Raw genomic sequence first — 17,772 nt, forward strand, 5'->3', positions numbered from 1 at the left:
AGAGCACTGGCTGCTCTTCCAAACCACGTGGTCTATAATGAGGTCTTGCACCCTCCTCTGGCACGCAGGCACACATGCAGGCATACATGCAGGCACACATGCAGGCACACATGCAGGCACACATGCAGGCACACATGCAGGCACACATGCAGGCACACATGCAGGCAGCTGCTGTATGACTAAAATCTTTAAAAAGGTAAGAGTGCTCGCTTACCTGGCATGCACAAGGCCTCAGGTTTGATCCCAACACTACAGAAACAGGTGTGGTGGACCACACCTGTAATCCCAGCACTTGGGAGGCAGAGAACTTAAAGCTATACAACAAGTAGCAAACTTAGCATCATTGGGAAACAGAAGATCTTGGCTCAAAAACAAAATCTAAGGGCCAGTGAGAGAGAGAGCACGCACGCACACACACACACACAAATGTAAAGAAAATCTAAAACAAAACTTGTGCTGGGAAGATGGCTTAGTGGATAAAATACCTGCTGCATGTGCATGTGTTTGTGTGTGTGTGTGTAGCAGATACCTATAATCCCAGCATTTAAATGGCAGAGACAAGAAAGGACCCTGAAACAAGCCAGCCAGCTAGACATGTCATACTGATGTGTCCAGATCCAACTCAGACTCTGTTTCAGTGAATAAAGTGGAGCACAATCAAGGAAGCTCCTGCCAGCCGAGGGCCTCACACAAGTCCGTGTGAGTATGCACAGACTCCACAGACAAACTCTAAACAAAAAAAAATACACTGAGAACTATTTTCCTCACTAAGACGAAACACAACAAGGGCCAGCAAGATGGCTCAGTGGGTAAAGCTGCTTGCCACCAACCCTGGTAGCCTGTGTGCGAGTGCTGGGACCCAGGTGGAAGGAGAGACAAATCCTGTAGACTGCCCTCTGAGCGCCACACCTCAACTGTGGTGTGCATAGCCCCACTCGCGTGGACAGTAAACAAGCAAATAAATGTAATGTAAAAAGAGAGGAAAAAAGACTAAAACATAAGGTGTTAGAGCCATGTATAGCAATGCTGTCATTCAAGATTTTCCCATCAAAGAGGCTTACATATACCTAAAAATAATAAACAGTTAATGATGATAGTTAATGCTTCTAAGAAAAAAAACTTCCATTCTATTCAATCCATAGCTACCAACTGCCAGGCCAGCACACTGGAATCATTATAATATTTTTCTGATAACAGAATAACATTCACACTTCAAAAATAATTAGGAGATTAAATCCTGTTACTGGAACAAATGCTTCTCTTCATGCTGATAATAAACCAGCCTCAAATAATAACACAGAGGCAAGGTCACCAAAAAAAAAAAAAAAAAAATAGTGACATTTTAAAAGTTATCACACCTTTTGTCAAGGCACATTTATCCTTTGGCTTACTTATCTGACTGAATTAGTAAATGTAAAAAGTTAGCACTTTATTTAAAACAGCAGCTGCTGTGTCTAGTTACAACGTATGCATGGGGCTGTGGATTTGGTGTTTCTTTGAGGATTGTTGCTCAGCTGACAGAGGGCTTGCTGAACAAGTTCTCGGTTCCACCCCAGCACCACATAAACTAGACCAGAAGGCACTATGCCCGTAACCCGAGCTATGTAAGCCTGGTATACGTGTAGAGAGACAGCTCCACAGCTCAGGGTGCTGCTGCTCTCCCAGAGGGCTACACTGGGTCATCAGCGCCCACGTCAAGCAGCTCACGACGGCCGCAACTCTAACTTCAGGTGACCCATCACTGTCTTCTGACTTCCACACACACACATCACATGGCTGCATACTCAGGCAAGCACACACGTAAATTTGTTTTAAAAAAAAAAAAATTTACATAAATGGAAAAAATAAATTTCATGCTAGGCACAATAGCAAATACCTATAATCCCAACACTCAGCAAGCTGAGGCAAGTTCAACTTCAAGGCTGGCCTAGGCTACAAAGTGAGACCCTACCAAGAGAGAAGAGGGGAGGAGACAGAAATATTCTGAATGAGGACTGGAGAAATGGCTCAGCAGTTAAGAGCACTGACTGACTGCTCTTCCAGAGGTCCTGAATTCAATTCCCAGCAACCACATGGTGGTTCACAACCATCTATAATAGGATCTGATGCCCTCTTCTGGTGTGCATGAAGACAGCATACTCATGTACATTAAATAAACAAATAAATAAATAAATGTGGGTTGTTGTTTTTTTTTTGTTTTGTTTTTTTTCAGACAGGGTTTCTCTGTGTAGTCTTGGCTGTTCTGGACTCCCTTTGTAGACCAGACTGGCCTCGAACTCACAGCGATCCGCCTGCCTCTGCCTCCCGAGTGCTGGGATTAAAGGTGTGCGCCACCACACCCGGCTAATGTGTTTGTTTGTTTGTTTGTTTTTTTAATCTCAGTGAAGCTAAGTGCAATGGTGCATGCCTGTAATCCCAGCACTTGGGAGGCAGAGGCAGGTGGATCACTGTGAGTTCAAGGCCAGCCTGGTCTACAATGCAAGTCCAGAACAGCCAAGGCTACACAGAGAAACCCTGTCTAGAAACCCCCCCCCAAAAAAAGAGGGGGGACTGGAGAGATGGTTCAGTGGTTAAGAGCAACACCTGCTCTTCCAAAGGACCCAGGTTCAATTCTCAGTACCCACATGGCAGCTTACAACTGTCTGTAACTCCAAGATGTCAGGACAAAACACTCTCAATTATAACAACCATATTCTATTATGATCACTGTTAGGTGTCAGTAATGATGTTTTGGCTGGGCATGCACACCTGTGATCACAGCACTCGGAAAGGAGAGGCAGGAGAGCCAGAGCTGGGCTCAAAAATAAAGAGTATTTAATAAAACTTTGTTTCTTCTTTTTCTTTCATTCTTTTCTTTTTTCCTTTTGGTTTTTCAAGACAAGGGCTCTCTGTGTAGCCTTGGCTATCCTGGACTAGCTTTGTAGACCAGGCTGGCCTGGAACTCTGGCAGAGGCAGCGCTCCTAAACCACTGAGTGATCTCTCATTAAAGGAATCCCAGTGTAGCAGGGATTTAACTGAGGACCTCAACAACACTAAGTACCACTGTGCTCCACCCCAGCCACGGAGAAGGCAAGATTTTGACAAGCAAGACGGCTCAGCAGGAAAGGGACTTGCCCTATACCTGATGACCTGAGTGTGATCCCTGGAACCCACATGGCAAACCAACCCTGTGGGTTGTCCTCCCACGTCCACACACCTGAGGTGGAAGGTGCCTACATACACCTCACAGCTGGCAGCTTCTATGAAGCAGACGCTAATATTGTCCTCATTATCTTGTGAGGAAATGAGAGATTCAGAGGCAATAACTGGCCTAGAGTCATAAGGACAACACACGGTGAAGGCAGGGTGTACACTAGGAACGCCTGAGGGCTTGAGGGGCGGAGAGATGTCCCAGCCGGTAAGACTGCTGACTGTTCTAGGAGAGGTCCCAAGTTCAATTCCCAGCAGCCACATGGTGGCTCACACCCATCTGTAATGGGGTCTGGCGCCCTCTTCTGGCACGCATGAAGACAGGGCACTCACATACATAACATACATAAATAAAGAAGTCTTTTTTAAAAGGAAAGAAGAGAAAAGAACCCCTCTTGTGCTAGGTGTGGTGGTTCCAGCTTAGGGCTCTGTAACTTCGGGACATGGAAGCAGAACGACCCTAAGAGCCGCCTGTGTTACACAGTGACCTCCCACGCTAGCCTGGGCTGCGAGACCCTGTCTCAGGAAAACCATTCATCCTACAAATTAGCGAAGACGTGGATTTCGGTGAGGCTTCTAATTCTTAGTGGCCATTATCTTAACACAGCAGCAGTGTGTATTAGCAGTATGAAGGTGAGGGAAGAGCTGCTGGGGGTTGAGACCCTAACCAGCCACACTGCCCACAGAAGACCTGTTCCTGCTGTGGAACTCCCTGGAAGTGTGGAGAGCTCCAGGTCTGCAGTTTTCCGACGTCACCCATGACGCAGGATATTTTATTCCATTGTGAACCCTGAGATGATGAACCATAAAAACCTGTTTCTGACTGTGGTATGGCTCAGTCTTTGATCTTAGAACTTTCTGTTTGCTGTAAACATACTTTCTAAGTGTGGCTCAGTCATAGCACACACCTCTAATCCAAGAGCTTTCTGTCAACAGGATTAAGGTTAGCCCTTGGTCAAGAGGTGGAACAAGCAGCCAGACTGACAAGAAGTGAACAAGAGAGTGAGAGGAAGTCCAGAGGACAGAGAGAGGAACAAGACCCAAAAAGGAAGGACACTCAGTTGTAGGGCATCTAAGACAGCTTGGAGAAGGAGGAAGGGTGTTTTCCTTCTGGGGTAAGCCAAGTAGGAAGGTCAGCTGGATGCTTGCTGTCTTTTTTTCTTTCTTTCTTTCTTTTTTCTTTTTCTTTTTTTTTTTTTTTTTTTTTGAGATAGGGTTTCTCTGTGTAGCCCTGGATGTCCTGGTCTCACTTTGTTGATCAGGCTGGCTTCAGACTCACAGAGATCTGCCTGCCTCTGCCTCCCTGAGCTAACAGGTTTTCACCCTAGCATCTGGATCCTGCATCTTTATTGGTAAAATTGAACAACTGGGATTTTTTTTTCTTAATAACAGCAGCTGTTTTAATTTTTTTAGTGTTTTGATTTTGTTTGTTTGATACAGGGTTAGTTTCTCTGTGTAGCCCTGGCTGTCCTGGAATTCATTTTGTAGACCAAGCTATCCTTGAACTCAGAGATCCTCCTGCCTCTGCCTCTCCCCTCCTCCCCCCACTGGCCCCAGTGCTGGGAATTAAAAGTATGTGCCACTGCACCTGGCTTTGAGAATGATTTTTTATTATCCCTGCTTCTCAGAAGTAATACTTCACCCACACTCTTGCTAGGTAACCCCAATAAAAACTCATCAATTCACCGAATTGGACATTGTGCAATCATCACTTTGGTCTTACGTGGCTCCCTTTCTAGGGTGAGTAGAGGTGTATGTGTTGCACCTCTCCAGGAAGTTTGTCACATAACAGCAAGTCTGTCACATTACACAATCTGCAAAAAGGAAGTACTACCGGGAAGATACTGACAATGAGAGACAGAGCGTGCACACGCACTAGAAGCTGCCTGAGAGGACTACCTCTACTGGCAAGTAAAGGATGTGCAGAAGCAACAGAGGAGGCTGCTACTTGCATGGCCAACCTTAAGGCTCAGGAAAGAAACAGCTTCTGTCTATATCCTACAAGAACTAAGTGGATAGGAAAGAGACCAAGGCACTGAAGCAAACATCTAGCTTCAAAGGTAAGGGGTTTGTTTGGTTTTTTTTTTTCCCCCCGAGACAGGGTTTCTCTGTGTAGCCTTGGCTGTCCTGGACTCACTTTGTAGACCAGGCTGGCCTCGAACTCACAGCGATCCACCTGCCTCTGCCTCCCGAGTGCTGGGATTAAAGGCGTGTGCCGCCATGCCCAGCAAAGGTAAGGTTTTAAAACTGTACTGACTGGGACTTGCAGGTTGTGCAGATCTTACTACAAAAGCCTTGCAATCTGTGTTTAAGCCCCCAGACCCTACAGTAAATGAGAACTGACTCACAAAACTGTCCTCTGGTCACCTGCCATAGACCCACACTCCTGTTCCCTCCTACACACACACACACACACACACACACACACACACACACACACTTTGTTTTGTTTTTTACTGCATTGATGGGCTAACAAGATGACTCTGTAGGTAAAGGTGCCTACAACTAAGTGTGATGAATTGAAGGAGGAAGCTGATTCTGGCAAGTTGTTCTCTGACCTCCACATACACTCCTTAGCAAATACCCACCCACATATAGACAATAAATAAATATATAAATGTAAAAATAAACACATATAGACCATTAGTCTACAGTTCTAGGAGATAACATAGAGACAGAGGGCCAGTCAGATGGCTCAGTGGCCACAAATACCGCTACTCAAGCCTGGAGACCTGAGTTCAGCCCTGAAACCCACATTAAAATGGAAGGGGAGGCTGGACAGTGGTGGCGCACGCCTTTAATCCCAGCACTTGAAGCAGAGGCAGTCTGATTTCAGTAAATTCAACCCCTATGGAGTGAGTCCAGGACAACCAATGCTACACAGGGAGCTCTTGTCTCAAAAAACTAACCTCTGTCCCCGCCCCCCCAAAACAGAGAACAGACTTTTGGGGCTGTCCTCTGACCTGTACACACACACCCTGGCACAAACACACAATAAGAAGTAAATGAATAGGAACGGGAGAGATGGCTGCTATTGAAGAGGACCTTGGTGTGGTTCCCAGCAACCACAGCAAGCAGCTCACAACTGCTGCTAACTCCAGTTCTAGAAAAATCAATGCTTTCTTCTGGCCTCTGTGGCCATTAACACACCTAGTACATATAAATTCTTGCGCGCATGCGCGCACACACACACACACACAATTTTTTTAAATGAATAAAAAATAAAATTAAATGAATAAAAGCACATTGCACACTGAACATTACCTTCCTTGGAGACATACATCTGGATGAAACTTTTGGGGGGAGGGGCTGCGCTTGGCTCCTCTTAGAGAGAACCCAGGTTTAGTTCCCAACACCTCAAGGTGACTCACAACCCTCCGTAATCCCAGATGCAGGCACGACACAAATGCAATGCACAAACAACATAAAGATAATATTTTTGTTTACTTATTTTTTTTTTTGGTTTTGGTTTTTCAAGACAAGGTTTCTCTATGTAGCCTTGGCTGTCCTGGACTTGCTTTGTGGACCAGGCTGGCCTTGAACGCACAGTGATCCACCTGCCTCTGCCTCCTGAGTGCTAGGATTACAGGTGTGAACCACCAAGCCCAACTAAGAAAAAAAATTTAAAGAAAACTTTTGAATAGAAAATAAAGGACACTGAGCTAGCTCAGCTCTTCTAATACAAACAGTCCTTTTAAGAAACAGTTATGGTCTATATAGAAATAAACGCAGCTATGTCTGCCTGACTGCAGAGGAGCTGCACAGGCTCTCTTGTAAACCAGGACTTACACTTAGCAGCAATAGCTTTAGCTTTTTGAGACAGGGTTTTACTGTGTAGCTCTGGAACTCCGAGATCAGCCTGCCTCTGATGAGATTAAATGTGTGTACCAACACACCCGGCCCAGCCATAGCTTTTCTAACAGTGGCTTTACTTTTTTCACTCAGACTACTACAAACACATTAACTGAAGAACACCAAGAGACCTCAAAATGCCAATATTCAAACCAAGTGTCCACCAAATTTTGAGTGACTTTCACACGATTCTGACTAGTTTAAAGAGCATTATTCGCCGGGCGTGGTGACACACACCTTTATCCCCAGCACTCTGGAGGCAGAGGCAGGTGGATCGGTGTGGTCTACAAGGCGAGTCCTGGACAGCCAAGGCTACACAGGGAAACCCTGTCTCAAAAACCCAACCCCCCCCCAAAAAAAAACAAAGAGTATTATTCCAGGGCTGGAGAGAGGACTCAGAGGTTAAGAGCACTGGCTGCTCTGCCAAAGGTCCTGAGTTCAATTCCCAGCAACCACATGGTGGCTCACCACCATCTATAATGAGATCTGGTGCCCTCCTCTGGCAGGCAGGCACACATGCAGGCGGAACACTATATATAAGAAATAAAGAAATCTTAAACAACAAAAAAGAGCATTATTCTAGTGTCTCCTATGCACACACCTCCAACTGCAGCAGCAGAGACTGAGGCATGGGGGTCCCAGTGCCAGACCAGCTACAGCCACATACAGAACATTAGGTTTCACAGGCAGGCAAGGGCGACGGTCCACCAGTAATCCCAATGCTTAGGGGGAGACAAGGGAAGCCCAAGGCAAGACACATAACTAAACAAACAGGGTCAGCAAGCTCCAGGAGCTTCATCAGGAGACCCTGATGAACAGGGCCCACTATTTCCAACTGCTAGAAGCATGCTTTCCAGGGCTAAAACCACTCTCTTCATAGACCAGGGCAGTGCTTAGACTCCTACTGCTAGGCGCCCTGCCTAGCACTCCTGAGGCCCTGGGTTTGAGCCCTCGTACCTCAAAAATAAGATGAAAACCTTAGGGTTAGTTAAAGTCTACCCTCCAGAGTGGGCTTAGTAAGTCCCACAGCAAGATCCAAGCCGGTTAGCAAGCAAAAAAAAATTTTCCTTTTCTTCTGAAACACTCATTTTTTTCAAAGTTTCCATGCAAGTATGCGTCCATAGCTGTAGCTACAAAGACTGGCACGAAACAGCAGGCGGAAGAAAGCCAAACCGGCCCTCACTAGGATCACACCTTAGCTATAGAAAACTCCAAAGAAAATCTTACCTCTGGAAGGCGAAGAAGCTAGTCTAGGGGGAAGACAGGCAATGCGTGTTACAGTACATGTTTGGTTGATTAAGGATTCAGCAGGGAATAAGAGCACACAAAGCTGCAGCGTCAACTCCAGGTGACAGGGGTGTCTAAGTTTGTTTTGTTTTGTTTTTCCAGACAGAGTTTCTCTGTGTAGTCCTGGACTCGCTTTGTAGACCAGGCTGGCCTCGAACTCACAGCGATCCACCTGCCTCTGCCTCCCGAGTGCTGGGATTAAAGGCGTGCGCCACCACGCCCGGCTGGGTGTCTAAGTTTGAAGGGGTGAAGACACTTTGTACTTTCTCTAGAGCCCTCAATCTGAATCCTTACAGACTACCGTACAGACTACCTCTGTAGGACCTAGACTTCCCAGTCATGTGTACCAGGAGGCGCCTCTCTCCTAGCTGTGAAAAATGAATGAGACAACGCCTGCAAGTCACTTTCCCAGGGTCTGGCGCTAGTAAGCGCTCTGTAAAGGCAAGCAAGGATCCTAATTCACGTCTGTTATTTCCGCACCAAGGAGGCACAGACAAGAGAACAGGAGTTCAAGGCCAGCCAGAGATAAAGAGACGCTGCCTCTAAAAACAAAAGGGAGACAGAGAGAGAGAGAGAGAGGGAGGGAGGGAAGGAGGGGAGCACTCCTTCAGTGAGAACCGTATGTTTTCTAATAATTCATCTTGTGACAGAAGCCTGGCACAGCACCCGGGATTCGCTTGGAAGATGAAAGCATGTCTGCTGATTGAATCAATACCCGCATCAGCCAAAAATAAAAGAAGGCGGGAACTAAGGACGCCCGCGCGAAGAAGTCGCGGCGTGGGCAAGGCACACCCGGGGCAGAGGAGGGCGCGGGGACACCCGGGCAGGGCTCGGGGTGTGTGTGTGGGTCAGTGGGGGGGTCCTCCAGGCAACCCCGAAATGTCCCGCAGTGCCTACAGGAGACGGAGTGGAGGAAGCACGGGTGCGTGGGCAGACGGGAGGCAGGAGAATCAGGGAAAGAGAAGGGAGAGCGGCCGGCCCGCTCCAAAAGTGTCTTCAGCCCCGCGAGTGGGGACGGTTTGGACCTAACCGCCTCCCCGGTAGGTATCCGTCCACCCTGTCCGGGCTCGTTTCCTCCACTGCCGCCGAATCCCGTTTCCAACTCCCGCCCGGCTCCCGCCCGCCGCCATCCGACCGACCCCCACCCCACCCCCACCCCACGCCGCCGCCGCCGCCGCCGCCGCGCCCCGCTCCGCACCTCACACACGGCCCACCGGCGGCAGCCGCCATCTTCGCGCGCCAGTCCCAGCCCCGCCCCCACACGCCGCGCCCACGTGACCGCGCGCCTCCAAGGCGGGGGTGGGTGGGCGTGGGCTTCCCGTCACGTGACGGCGGGGCGGGGCCGGGATGGGGCTGTCAAGATGGCGCTCCCCAGGGAGGAGAGCAGTCCGCGGTGGCGGCGCTGGAGTCGGTGAGAGGTGAAGAGTGCAAAGGTCTGCTACACCGTAGGTGGAGAGCGGTGGAGGGTGACTGGGCTGCCGGCTCCCAGGCCTCAGAGTGGCCCGCGGTGGAGCATCCTTTTGGAAGCTGGAGAAGGTGGCTGGCTGGGGTGAAGTTTCTGCCCCTCTGCTTGGCGGGTTGAGGGCCCAGAGGCCAAGGCGTCCCTAAGTCACCAAGCTTCTCCCCCCGCCCCCTCCAAGAGCTCCAGGCTTAGAGACATGACCCGACAGTGCCCTCCCCCAGCCGCGGAGTCCGGGTTTCCGCTGAGCGGCTCAGTGCTGGCGGAGGCTGCGGTGGTGTTCGCGGTGGTGCTGAGCATCCACGCTGCAGTGTGGGACCGATACTCCTGGTGCGCCGTGGCCCTGGCGGTGCAGGCCTTCTACGTCCAGTACAAGTGGGACCGGCTGCTCCAGCAGGGCAATGCCGTTTTCCAGTTCCGAATGTCCGCCAACAGTGGCTTGCTGCCGGCCTCCATGGTCATGCCTTTGCTGGGGCTGGTCATGAAGGAGCGCTGCCAGACTGCGGGGAACCCGTACTTCGAGCGCTTCGGCGTTGTGGTTGCAGCCACCGGCATGGCGGTGGCCCTCTTCTCCTCGGTGCTGGCCCTGGGCATTACTCGCCCGGTGCCCACCAATACGTGTGCCATCTCGGGTTTGGCCGGAGGCGTTATCATTTATATCATGAAGCACTCGCTCAGTGTGGGCGAGGTGATCGAGGTCCTAGAAGTCCTGCTGATATTCGTTTATCTCAACATGATCCTGCTGTACCTGCTGCCCCGTTGCTTCACTCCTGGGGAGGCGCTGCTGGTGTTGGGTGGCATTAGCTTCGTCCTCAATCAACTCATCAAGCGCTCCCTGACCGAAAGCCAGGGGGACCCAGTGGACTTCTTCCTGTTGGTGGTGGTGGTAGGGATGGTGCTCATGGGGGTCTTCTTCAGCACGCTCTTTGTCTTCATGGATTCAGGCACGTGGGCCTCGTCCATCTTCTTCCACCTCATGACCTGTGTGCTGGGCCTCGGTGTGGTTCTGCCCTGGCTGCACTGGCTCATTCGTAGGAACCCCCTGCTCTGGCTTTTTCAGTTCCTCTTCCACACAGAGACCCGCATCTACCTCCTAGCCTACTGGTGTTCGCTAGCCACCATGGCCTGCTTGGTTGTGCTGTATCAGAATGCCAAGCGATCGTCTTCCGAGTCCAAGAAGCACAAGGCTCCTACTATTACAAGAAAGTATTTCCACTTCATTGTGGTAGCCACTTACATCCCAGGCATCATCTTTGACCGGCCACTGCTCTACGTGGCCGCCACTGTATGTCTGGCAGTCTTCATCTTCCTGGAGTACGTGCGCTATTTCCGAATCAAGCCCCTGGGGCACACTCTGCGGAGCCTTCTGTCCCTCTTCCTGGATGAACGAGACAGTGGACCCCTTATCCTCACACATATCTACCTGCTTCTGGGCATGTCTCTTCCCATTTGGCTGAATCCCAGGCCCTGTACGCAGAAGGACAGCCTGGGAGGAGCCAGAGCCCTGGTGCCCTACGCTGGGGTCCTGGCTGTGGGCGTGGGTGATACTGTGGCCTCCATATTTGGCAGCACCATGGGGGAGATCCACTGGCCTGGAACCAAGAAAACGTTCGAAGGGACTATGACATCTATATTTGCGCAGGTCATCTCGGTGGCTCTGATCTTAATCTTTGACAGTGGAGTGGACCTGAACTACAGCTATGCTTGGATCCTGGGGTCCATCAGCACTGTGTCCCTCCTGGAAGCATACACTACTCAGATAGACAACCTGCTTTTGCCACTCTACCTACTGATACTGCTGATGGCCTAGGCGCAGTAGCCGCTGTGATGGGAGAAACAAGACAATACGGAGACCGAATGTTCCCTCCCCACAGCAGCTAGCCACTCGGACACCAAGAACCAAGGGGTGAAAAGCAGATTCAGTTGATTCAGTTGATTCAGACTTAAACAAGCAAAGCTCTCCTGGTATTATTTTTGCTGATATTTAAAATACAAAAAGGCTTAAAAGGCACACACTAGTTCATGGACGTTGACTGTGCTGAAAGGGGCCCCATCTTGTAGTCTGCAAAGGACACAGCTGGAGTGAACCCTGCGATTTAACACATACTACTGAAGGCAGTGCAGCCTTAGATCTGGCTTCAAATGTGTCTCTTACCCTATCTCCACAGGTCAAATGTTACAAATTAAGTACTGGTGTTTTCGGTCCTTTATCTTCAGGCACAGTAAAAATGGTTCTTAAAAAAAAAAAAGTGGGCTGACTTCTTATGGTTCCATTATACACCCTGATATTATAGATGAAGATTGACATGTATAAAAAAGGAGATAAAAATTAATGCCAGGGATAAAATTGCTCAACTCTTACTGTTTCCTTACATTAAAGACAAAGCCACTCCAGTGAAAAGGACTGGTACATTCAGAAGCACAGGGACATGTGTGTTCTGACAAACAATAGCTAATGATCAGAGACCTAAATTAATTATACAAATGAATGGTGTTAAAATAGAAGGCTTGGTGGACAGCAGAGCCAATGTCTCAATCATGTGTCAAAAGTCTTGGAACCCAAATTGGCCACTTCAAAAGGTTTATACAAAAATTATAAAAATTGGTAAATTATTTCAAATAAAACAGAGTGTGCAGTGGCTTGAGTGTATAGGACCAAAAGCAGAAACCCTGTGTGGCTGACATTCCCATAAATCTATGGGAAAGAGGTACTCAAATTAATCTTCCTGCGATTACAAAGATAAACAATGTTAAAACTAGGGGTAAAATGGTACATGCTTCTGGAGAAAAGATTAAGTGATCAAGAGCGGCCACAAACCATGCCTACTGTCCAATCTCAGAACTCCTCAGGTTTAGAGTATCCAAATTTATAAGAGGGGCCACTGCTGAGATACCAACAGCCCTGCCCCTGAAATGGATTTCAGACAAACCTGTATGACAGGACCAGTGGCCCTTGACAAAAGAAAAATTGCAGGCACTTCACTGTTTAGTGAAAGAGCAGCTGGAGGCTCAACACATCAAAGAATCTTCCAGTCCCTGGAATTCCCCTGTGTTTGTGGTTAAAAAAAAAAAAAAAAATCAGGTGGATAGAAAATGATAACAAATTTAAGGGCCATAAACAAGGTGATTCAACCCATGGGTTCACTTCAACCTAAAATTCCTCTGCCTTCGTTGGTACCTACGTCTTGACATATAAATACAATTGATTTAAAGATTGTTTTTTCACAATACCTCTACATGAAAAGGACAGAGAAAGGTTTGCTTTCTCAGTACCTACTCTGAACAGTAATTCTCCAATGAAGACATATCATTAAAAGGTACTTCCACAGAGAATGTTAAATAACCCAACCTATGCTAATATTTTGTACAACAACCATTAAAAAATAATACATAGACAGTTTCCTCAATCTATCATTTACCATTACATGCATGATATTCTGCTGATTTTGATCCTAATGTTTTCTCTTTTAATGTTTAGAAAACAAAAAATTCTGCCATTCTGGGAATTACAGATTACTGTTAAAAAATACAAAAAAAGATTTAATTACCGATTTAGGCTATAATATAACTAAACAAAAAATTTGACCACAAAAGGTACAGATCCTTAGAGATCAATTAATGACTTTCAAAAATTACTGGGAGATATTAACTGGTTAATGTCTACAATTGGGCTAACTACCCTCAGAGAAGTGAGGAGGCCAAGATTGGCCAAGATAGGACAGGGGTTGTGGCAGCCGGAGAGGGACATGGGAAGAAGGCTCATTCCTGGTAACTGGAGAGAAGAGGTGCTGAGAGTTCTCGAAGCTACAGAAGGCTTTGGAAACCGCCTGTCTGACCCGACCATGTCGAGGGGCAGAAAGCAGAAGGATGGCCTCTCATGTAAGTCCCAAGCGCTATGGTCTGGCACGAGCCCCCGCTCGCTGGCACAGCGGGGAGGGGGCGGGGCCTGCCTAAGGGCGTGGTCGAGGCGGGGCTGGGGCAGAGCTCTGGGCGGACCCCGGTGCAGTGCTGCGTTCCACCCTTCCGGCGCGGCGTTCCATCAGCTGCTTGCACCTTCCGCCTAGCGCCGGCTTTCCGCGCGACGGTCACCGAGTTCCATCTTCGCGTGGCCTCTGCGGCGCCCGCCCGAGCCCGCAATGTCGGGCCCCAACGGGGACCTAGGCATGCCGGTGGATGTGGGCATGGAAGGCGAGAATGACAGCTTCGGGGAAGCAGGTGACCTGGGGGTGGGGAGTTGTTGAGGCGACCTTTACTTTGCCAGGGGTATGGTCCTGGCATATGGAATCGGGCCAGGATTGAGGGGCGTGGGAGGCACTGAAGAGAAGTCCCACCCCGCCCTTCGGTGGCTCTAGAGTTGTCCCCACAGCCACCTTGGAGGCTAGTGGCCAGCACTAGCAAACGGATCCCTGGATGCTTGCAGTACTGGACAACTGTCGCTAACCAGCCCTGGTTACATATAGGGAAACTGAGGCAGCCTGTCGGTTTGGGATTTGCTTCAATCACTTTCTTCGCTGAAGGGCGGGGGCGGGTCCTGCTTGGCTCTGCAGGTGTTGACCGGGTGGGTGTCCCGCTGTGCTGAGACAGCACCCCAGCCACCTGGCATTGCTGATGTGACCTGCATACTGAGCACTGTGTTGGGTACACAGCACTGCAGAAGGTCCTCAGGGGAAGTATCAGCCCACAGACTCCCTTTTGCACATTTGGGAACCTCAGTTTTCCCATCTGTAATATGGGGCACACTGTCTCCTCTATTGAGATGTGTCGGGATTAAAGGGAAAATGGGACGGAAAATGATTCGATTCTAAGAGTCTAGTGTATGCATTCCTTCTAAAAGTGCATAGTGCCTGTAGGGGGTTGTTCTTCATGTAGTGAAGTCTGGTGCTTACCTAGGGGCAGGACTTACTGTGCAGTAAGGATGGGGTATGCTTTTGTTTTGCTATAAGAGCTTTATTGAGCTGTAAGTAGTCACATTTACACTGTACAGTTCCGCAGGTTTTCATATACTCACAGATATCCACTGTCACAGCAGGTTCAGAATATTTTCCTCATCTGGTTTCTGCTCTTAGTAAAGGCTGCCCTCCAGCCTGGTGGGTTACCAGGCTTACAGTGGGCGGTGTTGGGGAGCAGTGATAACGTGCAGTGAGTGACTGCTGGCCACCATGGTGGAAGCATCATGAGGGTGGGGAGTGTAGCACTGATGACACTGGGATGGTGGGGACAGGCTATGTGTCCCAGGACAGGAGCCATGGCTAGGAAGTACCTTGGACATAGATGAGCCTAGCCTGGGGACATCGTCTCTCAGCCCTTCTGGTAGCCTGGAACAGGAAGGGTGGATCGTAACATCTATCCATTAAGGACTTGCTGTGGCCAGACCCCAACTGAGCTCTTAGTGGTCTGTAATCCTCAGAGTCCCCCACCCCATTTTAATGAGGGGTTGCTGGGGCAGAGCAGATTTCAGACTCAAACCTAAGGTCTCTGACCTCCAGGTCTGAGTTTTGGCCCAGTCATCAAATGGCTATAGGAAGCAGTGCTAGTTCCTTCCCTCTTAGGCCTCAGTTTCCCCATTTGGGCCACTAGGGATGGACTTTAAGATCCAGCAGCCTGCCGGGGGGTGGTGGTACATACCTTTAATCCCAGCACTCAGGCGGAGGCAGAAGCAGGTGTGAGTTCAAGGCCAGCCTGGTCTACAGAGTGAGTCCAGGACAGTCAAAGCTACACAAAGAAACCCTGTCTCAAAAAACAAAAACAAAAAAAAAAAAAAAAAAAACAAAAAAAGAGCCAGTAGGCTTCAAGGCTCTGTCCTCTGTCAAAGGATGCCTTCTCTGGGTCATAGGACCCATCCCCCAAATGTAGGCAAATATACACTCATCCCAGAACACTACCCCGGGGTGGCGGGGGCTTTTTCTTAAATCCACCAGCTACTTCCCTATGTTCCCAAGCTGGCAGCTGAATGTCTGAGTCACAGGTTGGCTCAGAACTGGGTCCTGCAGTGGGCACGGACCCAGACCTTGGGTCCTAAGGGACACAGCATTGCCAAGAGGCAGGTCAGAAGCCGCTGTAGAGGAAGGAGGGCGGGAAAGACCTCAAGGAGGGGGTATTCTGAGCTGGTCCTGGAAGGGTTGTTGTGGTGGACGGATTCTAGATGGTAGACAGCCGAGCAAAGGCAGGGGCTGGAAAGTCAGAGCCTCCTTCACTCATTCATCCATTCACTAAGTGCTCATGTGTGTCGTTGTCGTCCTCGTCGAGGGCACTGGGGCGACAGCAGAGAAGACAAGACCTGTCACCTCTCCCAGAGCTTTATAGTTGACTGTGGGGGTGGAGTGCAGACCAGCACCCAAGTGACCACAGCAGTGCCTGAAGGTGGAGAGGTGGCGGCTGGAGGGTCAGGACAGGAGCCTGATCTGGTGTGGCACCTTGAGAGGTCACCCCTTGGTGACAGCCAAGGGTATAAGTGGTATTTGCCCCCGAGGGAAGGACAAGAGTACTGCCCACCCCCACCCGCCATGCATTCCAGGAACAGCCATCAGTATATTCAAAGGGCCTGAGATGCTGGGTGTGAGAGGTGAGGAGAGGGCCTGGTCTAGAAGCTGCCGGACACTATTGTGAAGGCACAGAGAGCCACAGGGGGACCTGACATGGAGCCATTCCTGGAACAGAGACTTTGATTGCCCAGCTCTGTGCTGTGGGCTCTGACTTCTAGGTAGCTACAGAAGGAAATGCAGAGGAAGTTTGGCATGTGGTAGGGCCACCCGGCCAGGTTGCTGGCAGATTGTCCCAGACCACACTAAAATCCCACAGAGAAGATGGTGTGTTAGGGATGACTTCCCTGAAGCGTCTCCTCTTGTGGTACCTGCTCACTTTTCACACTAAGAATCAAAAAGGATTGGGGATGTGCCCGAAGCCCTCTCAGGGGAGAGCTGGGGACACTGGGGTGTGTCTATCAGCCCTGAGGAGACACAAGACCTTCCCTCTGTCTTTTCCCTTCCTCTCAGAGTACGCGGCCATCAACTCCATGTTGGATCAGATCAACTCTTGTCTGGACCACCTCGAGGAGAAGAATGACCACCTCCATGCCCGCCTCCAGGAGCTGCTGGAGTCCAACCGGCAGACGCGCCTGGAATTCCAGCAACAGCTTGGGGAGGACCCCAGTGATGCCAGCTCCTAGGTGCGGGGAGCCCCCAGCCAGGCCCCACCCTCGCCTCTTTAGGCCATGATCTGGCCTGGGTAGAACCTACTTGGCTTGGACACCATCTCAGGTACCAGCCTTCAGATCCCGCAGTGGGTCTAACCAGCCTGGACCAGTTCCCCCACTGCCCTCCTCGAGCCAGGCGTGGTCCTCCTACAACACACCCACTTCTGCCTCCCCAGCCCCTGGTCCCTTTCCTCTCCACCTAGGGCCGAGCGTCCATATTAAAGAGGTCTCCCACACCACTCCCTGACCCTTTCTTCTCTTTGTGCTGGGAATAAGGACCCCAGTAGCCACTGGAGGCAGATGGGGCACAGACTGGCCTGGCCATGGGCTGTGTCATGGACCGTTCTTAGCCACCTTTCATTTCTGATGCAGAGGGCATGAGTGAGGTCAGGGCTTTCTCCCTCTGTGGTGTGCTGTCCTCTTCAGCTGCCTCCCAGTGTGTCTCTCTGGGCACTAGGACCTTTTACTGAGATGACTGCTGCTAGGATTTGATGATAAACCTCAGTACCTTCCACTTGTAGCCTCAGTCTTCCCAGCTGGCACTATCTGAGCCAGGCTGCCTTACCTCCAGCAGAGCTAAGAATGGGCCCCTTCGCTGCTGATCTGTCTCTGGGTTAAGAGGGCCTTGCCCTCTTGGTGAACTAAGAGCTGCGAGGACACCCCTAATCCTAACTCCATGCCTGACTTTGGCTTTTGTGAGATGCAGCGGGTTAGAGACCAACACAAGGGCACAGAACTCATGTCTAGTGTTAAGTCCCGGCTGTTTGCCAGTCTGTGACTATTGGCAAGTCA

General features: G+C 49.8%; 3 protein-coding genes across 3 annotated transcripts in view; 2 read left to right on the forward strand and 1 right to left on the reverse strand.

Annotated features, from left to right (window-relative positions):
• Positions 1 to 9,583, reverse strand: part of Nup188 (nucleoporin 188) — a 56,054-nt gene extending 46,471 nt beyond the window's left edge. Inside the window, exon 1 of the mRNA XM_051166194.1 lies at positions 9,528 to 9,583. Within this exon, the coding sequence (XP_051022151.1) occupies positions 9,528 to 9,559 (32 nt within the window). The 5' untranslated portion in view covers positions 9,560 to 9,583. The remainder of the gene's footprint in view (positions 1 to 9,527) is intronic.
• A 79-nt stretch (positions 9,584 to 9,662) lies between these two features.
• On the forward strand, positions 9,663 to 11,638 carry Dolk (dolichol kinase). Its single transcript, XM_051166533.1, has one exon. The coding sequence runs from the start codon at positions 9,988 to 9,990 to the stop codon at positions 11,596 to 11,598; it is 1,611 nt and encodes a 536-aa protein (XP_051022490.1). The 5' UTR covers positions 9,663 to 9,987; the 3' UTR covers positions 11,599 to 11,638.
• A 2,189-nt stretch (positions 11,639 to 13,827) lies between these two features.
• On the forward strand, positions 13,828 to 17,219 carry LOC127207346 (bublin coiled-coil protein-like). The gene is made up of 2 exons (XM_051166745.1): positions 13,828 to 14,003; positions 16,781 to 17,219. The coding sequence occupies exons 1-2, from the start codon at positions 13,925 to 13,927 to the stop codon at positions 16,951 to 16,953; spliced, it is 252 nt and encodes an 83-aa protein (XP_051022702.1). The 5' UTR covers positions 13,828 to 13,924; the 3' UTR covers positions 16,954 to 17,219.
• Positions 17,220 to 17,772: the final 553 nt, after the last annotated feature.

This window comes from Acomys russatus, chromosome 24 (genome assembly GCF_903995435.1).
Source record: "Acomys russatus chromosome 24, mAcoRus1.1, whole genome shotgun sequence".
Taxonomy (NCBI): Eukaryota; Metazoa; Chordata; class Mammalia; order Rodentia; family Muridae; genus Acomys; species Acomys russatus.

What these genes read in the sequence shown, in the direction of transcription:
- Dolk (XM_051166533.1), top strand. Translation starts at nt 9,988, where the DNA reads ATGACCCGACAGTGCCCTCCCCCAGCCGCGGAGTCCGGGTTTCCGCTG.
- LOC127207346 (XM_051166745.1), top strand. Translation starts at nt 13,925, where the DNA reads ATGTCGGGCCCCAACGGGGACCTAGGCATGCCGGTGGATGTGGGCATG. An exon ending in TGACAGCTTCGGGGAAGCAG is followed by an intron (nt 14,004 to 16,780) that starts GTGACCTGGGGG and finishes CCTTCCTCTCAG; the next exon opens with AGTACGCGGCCATCAACTCC.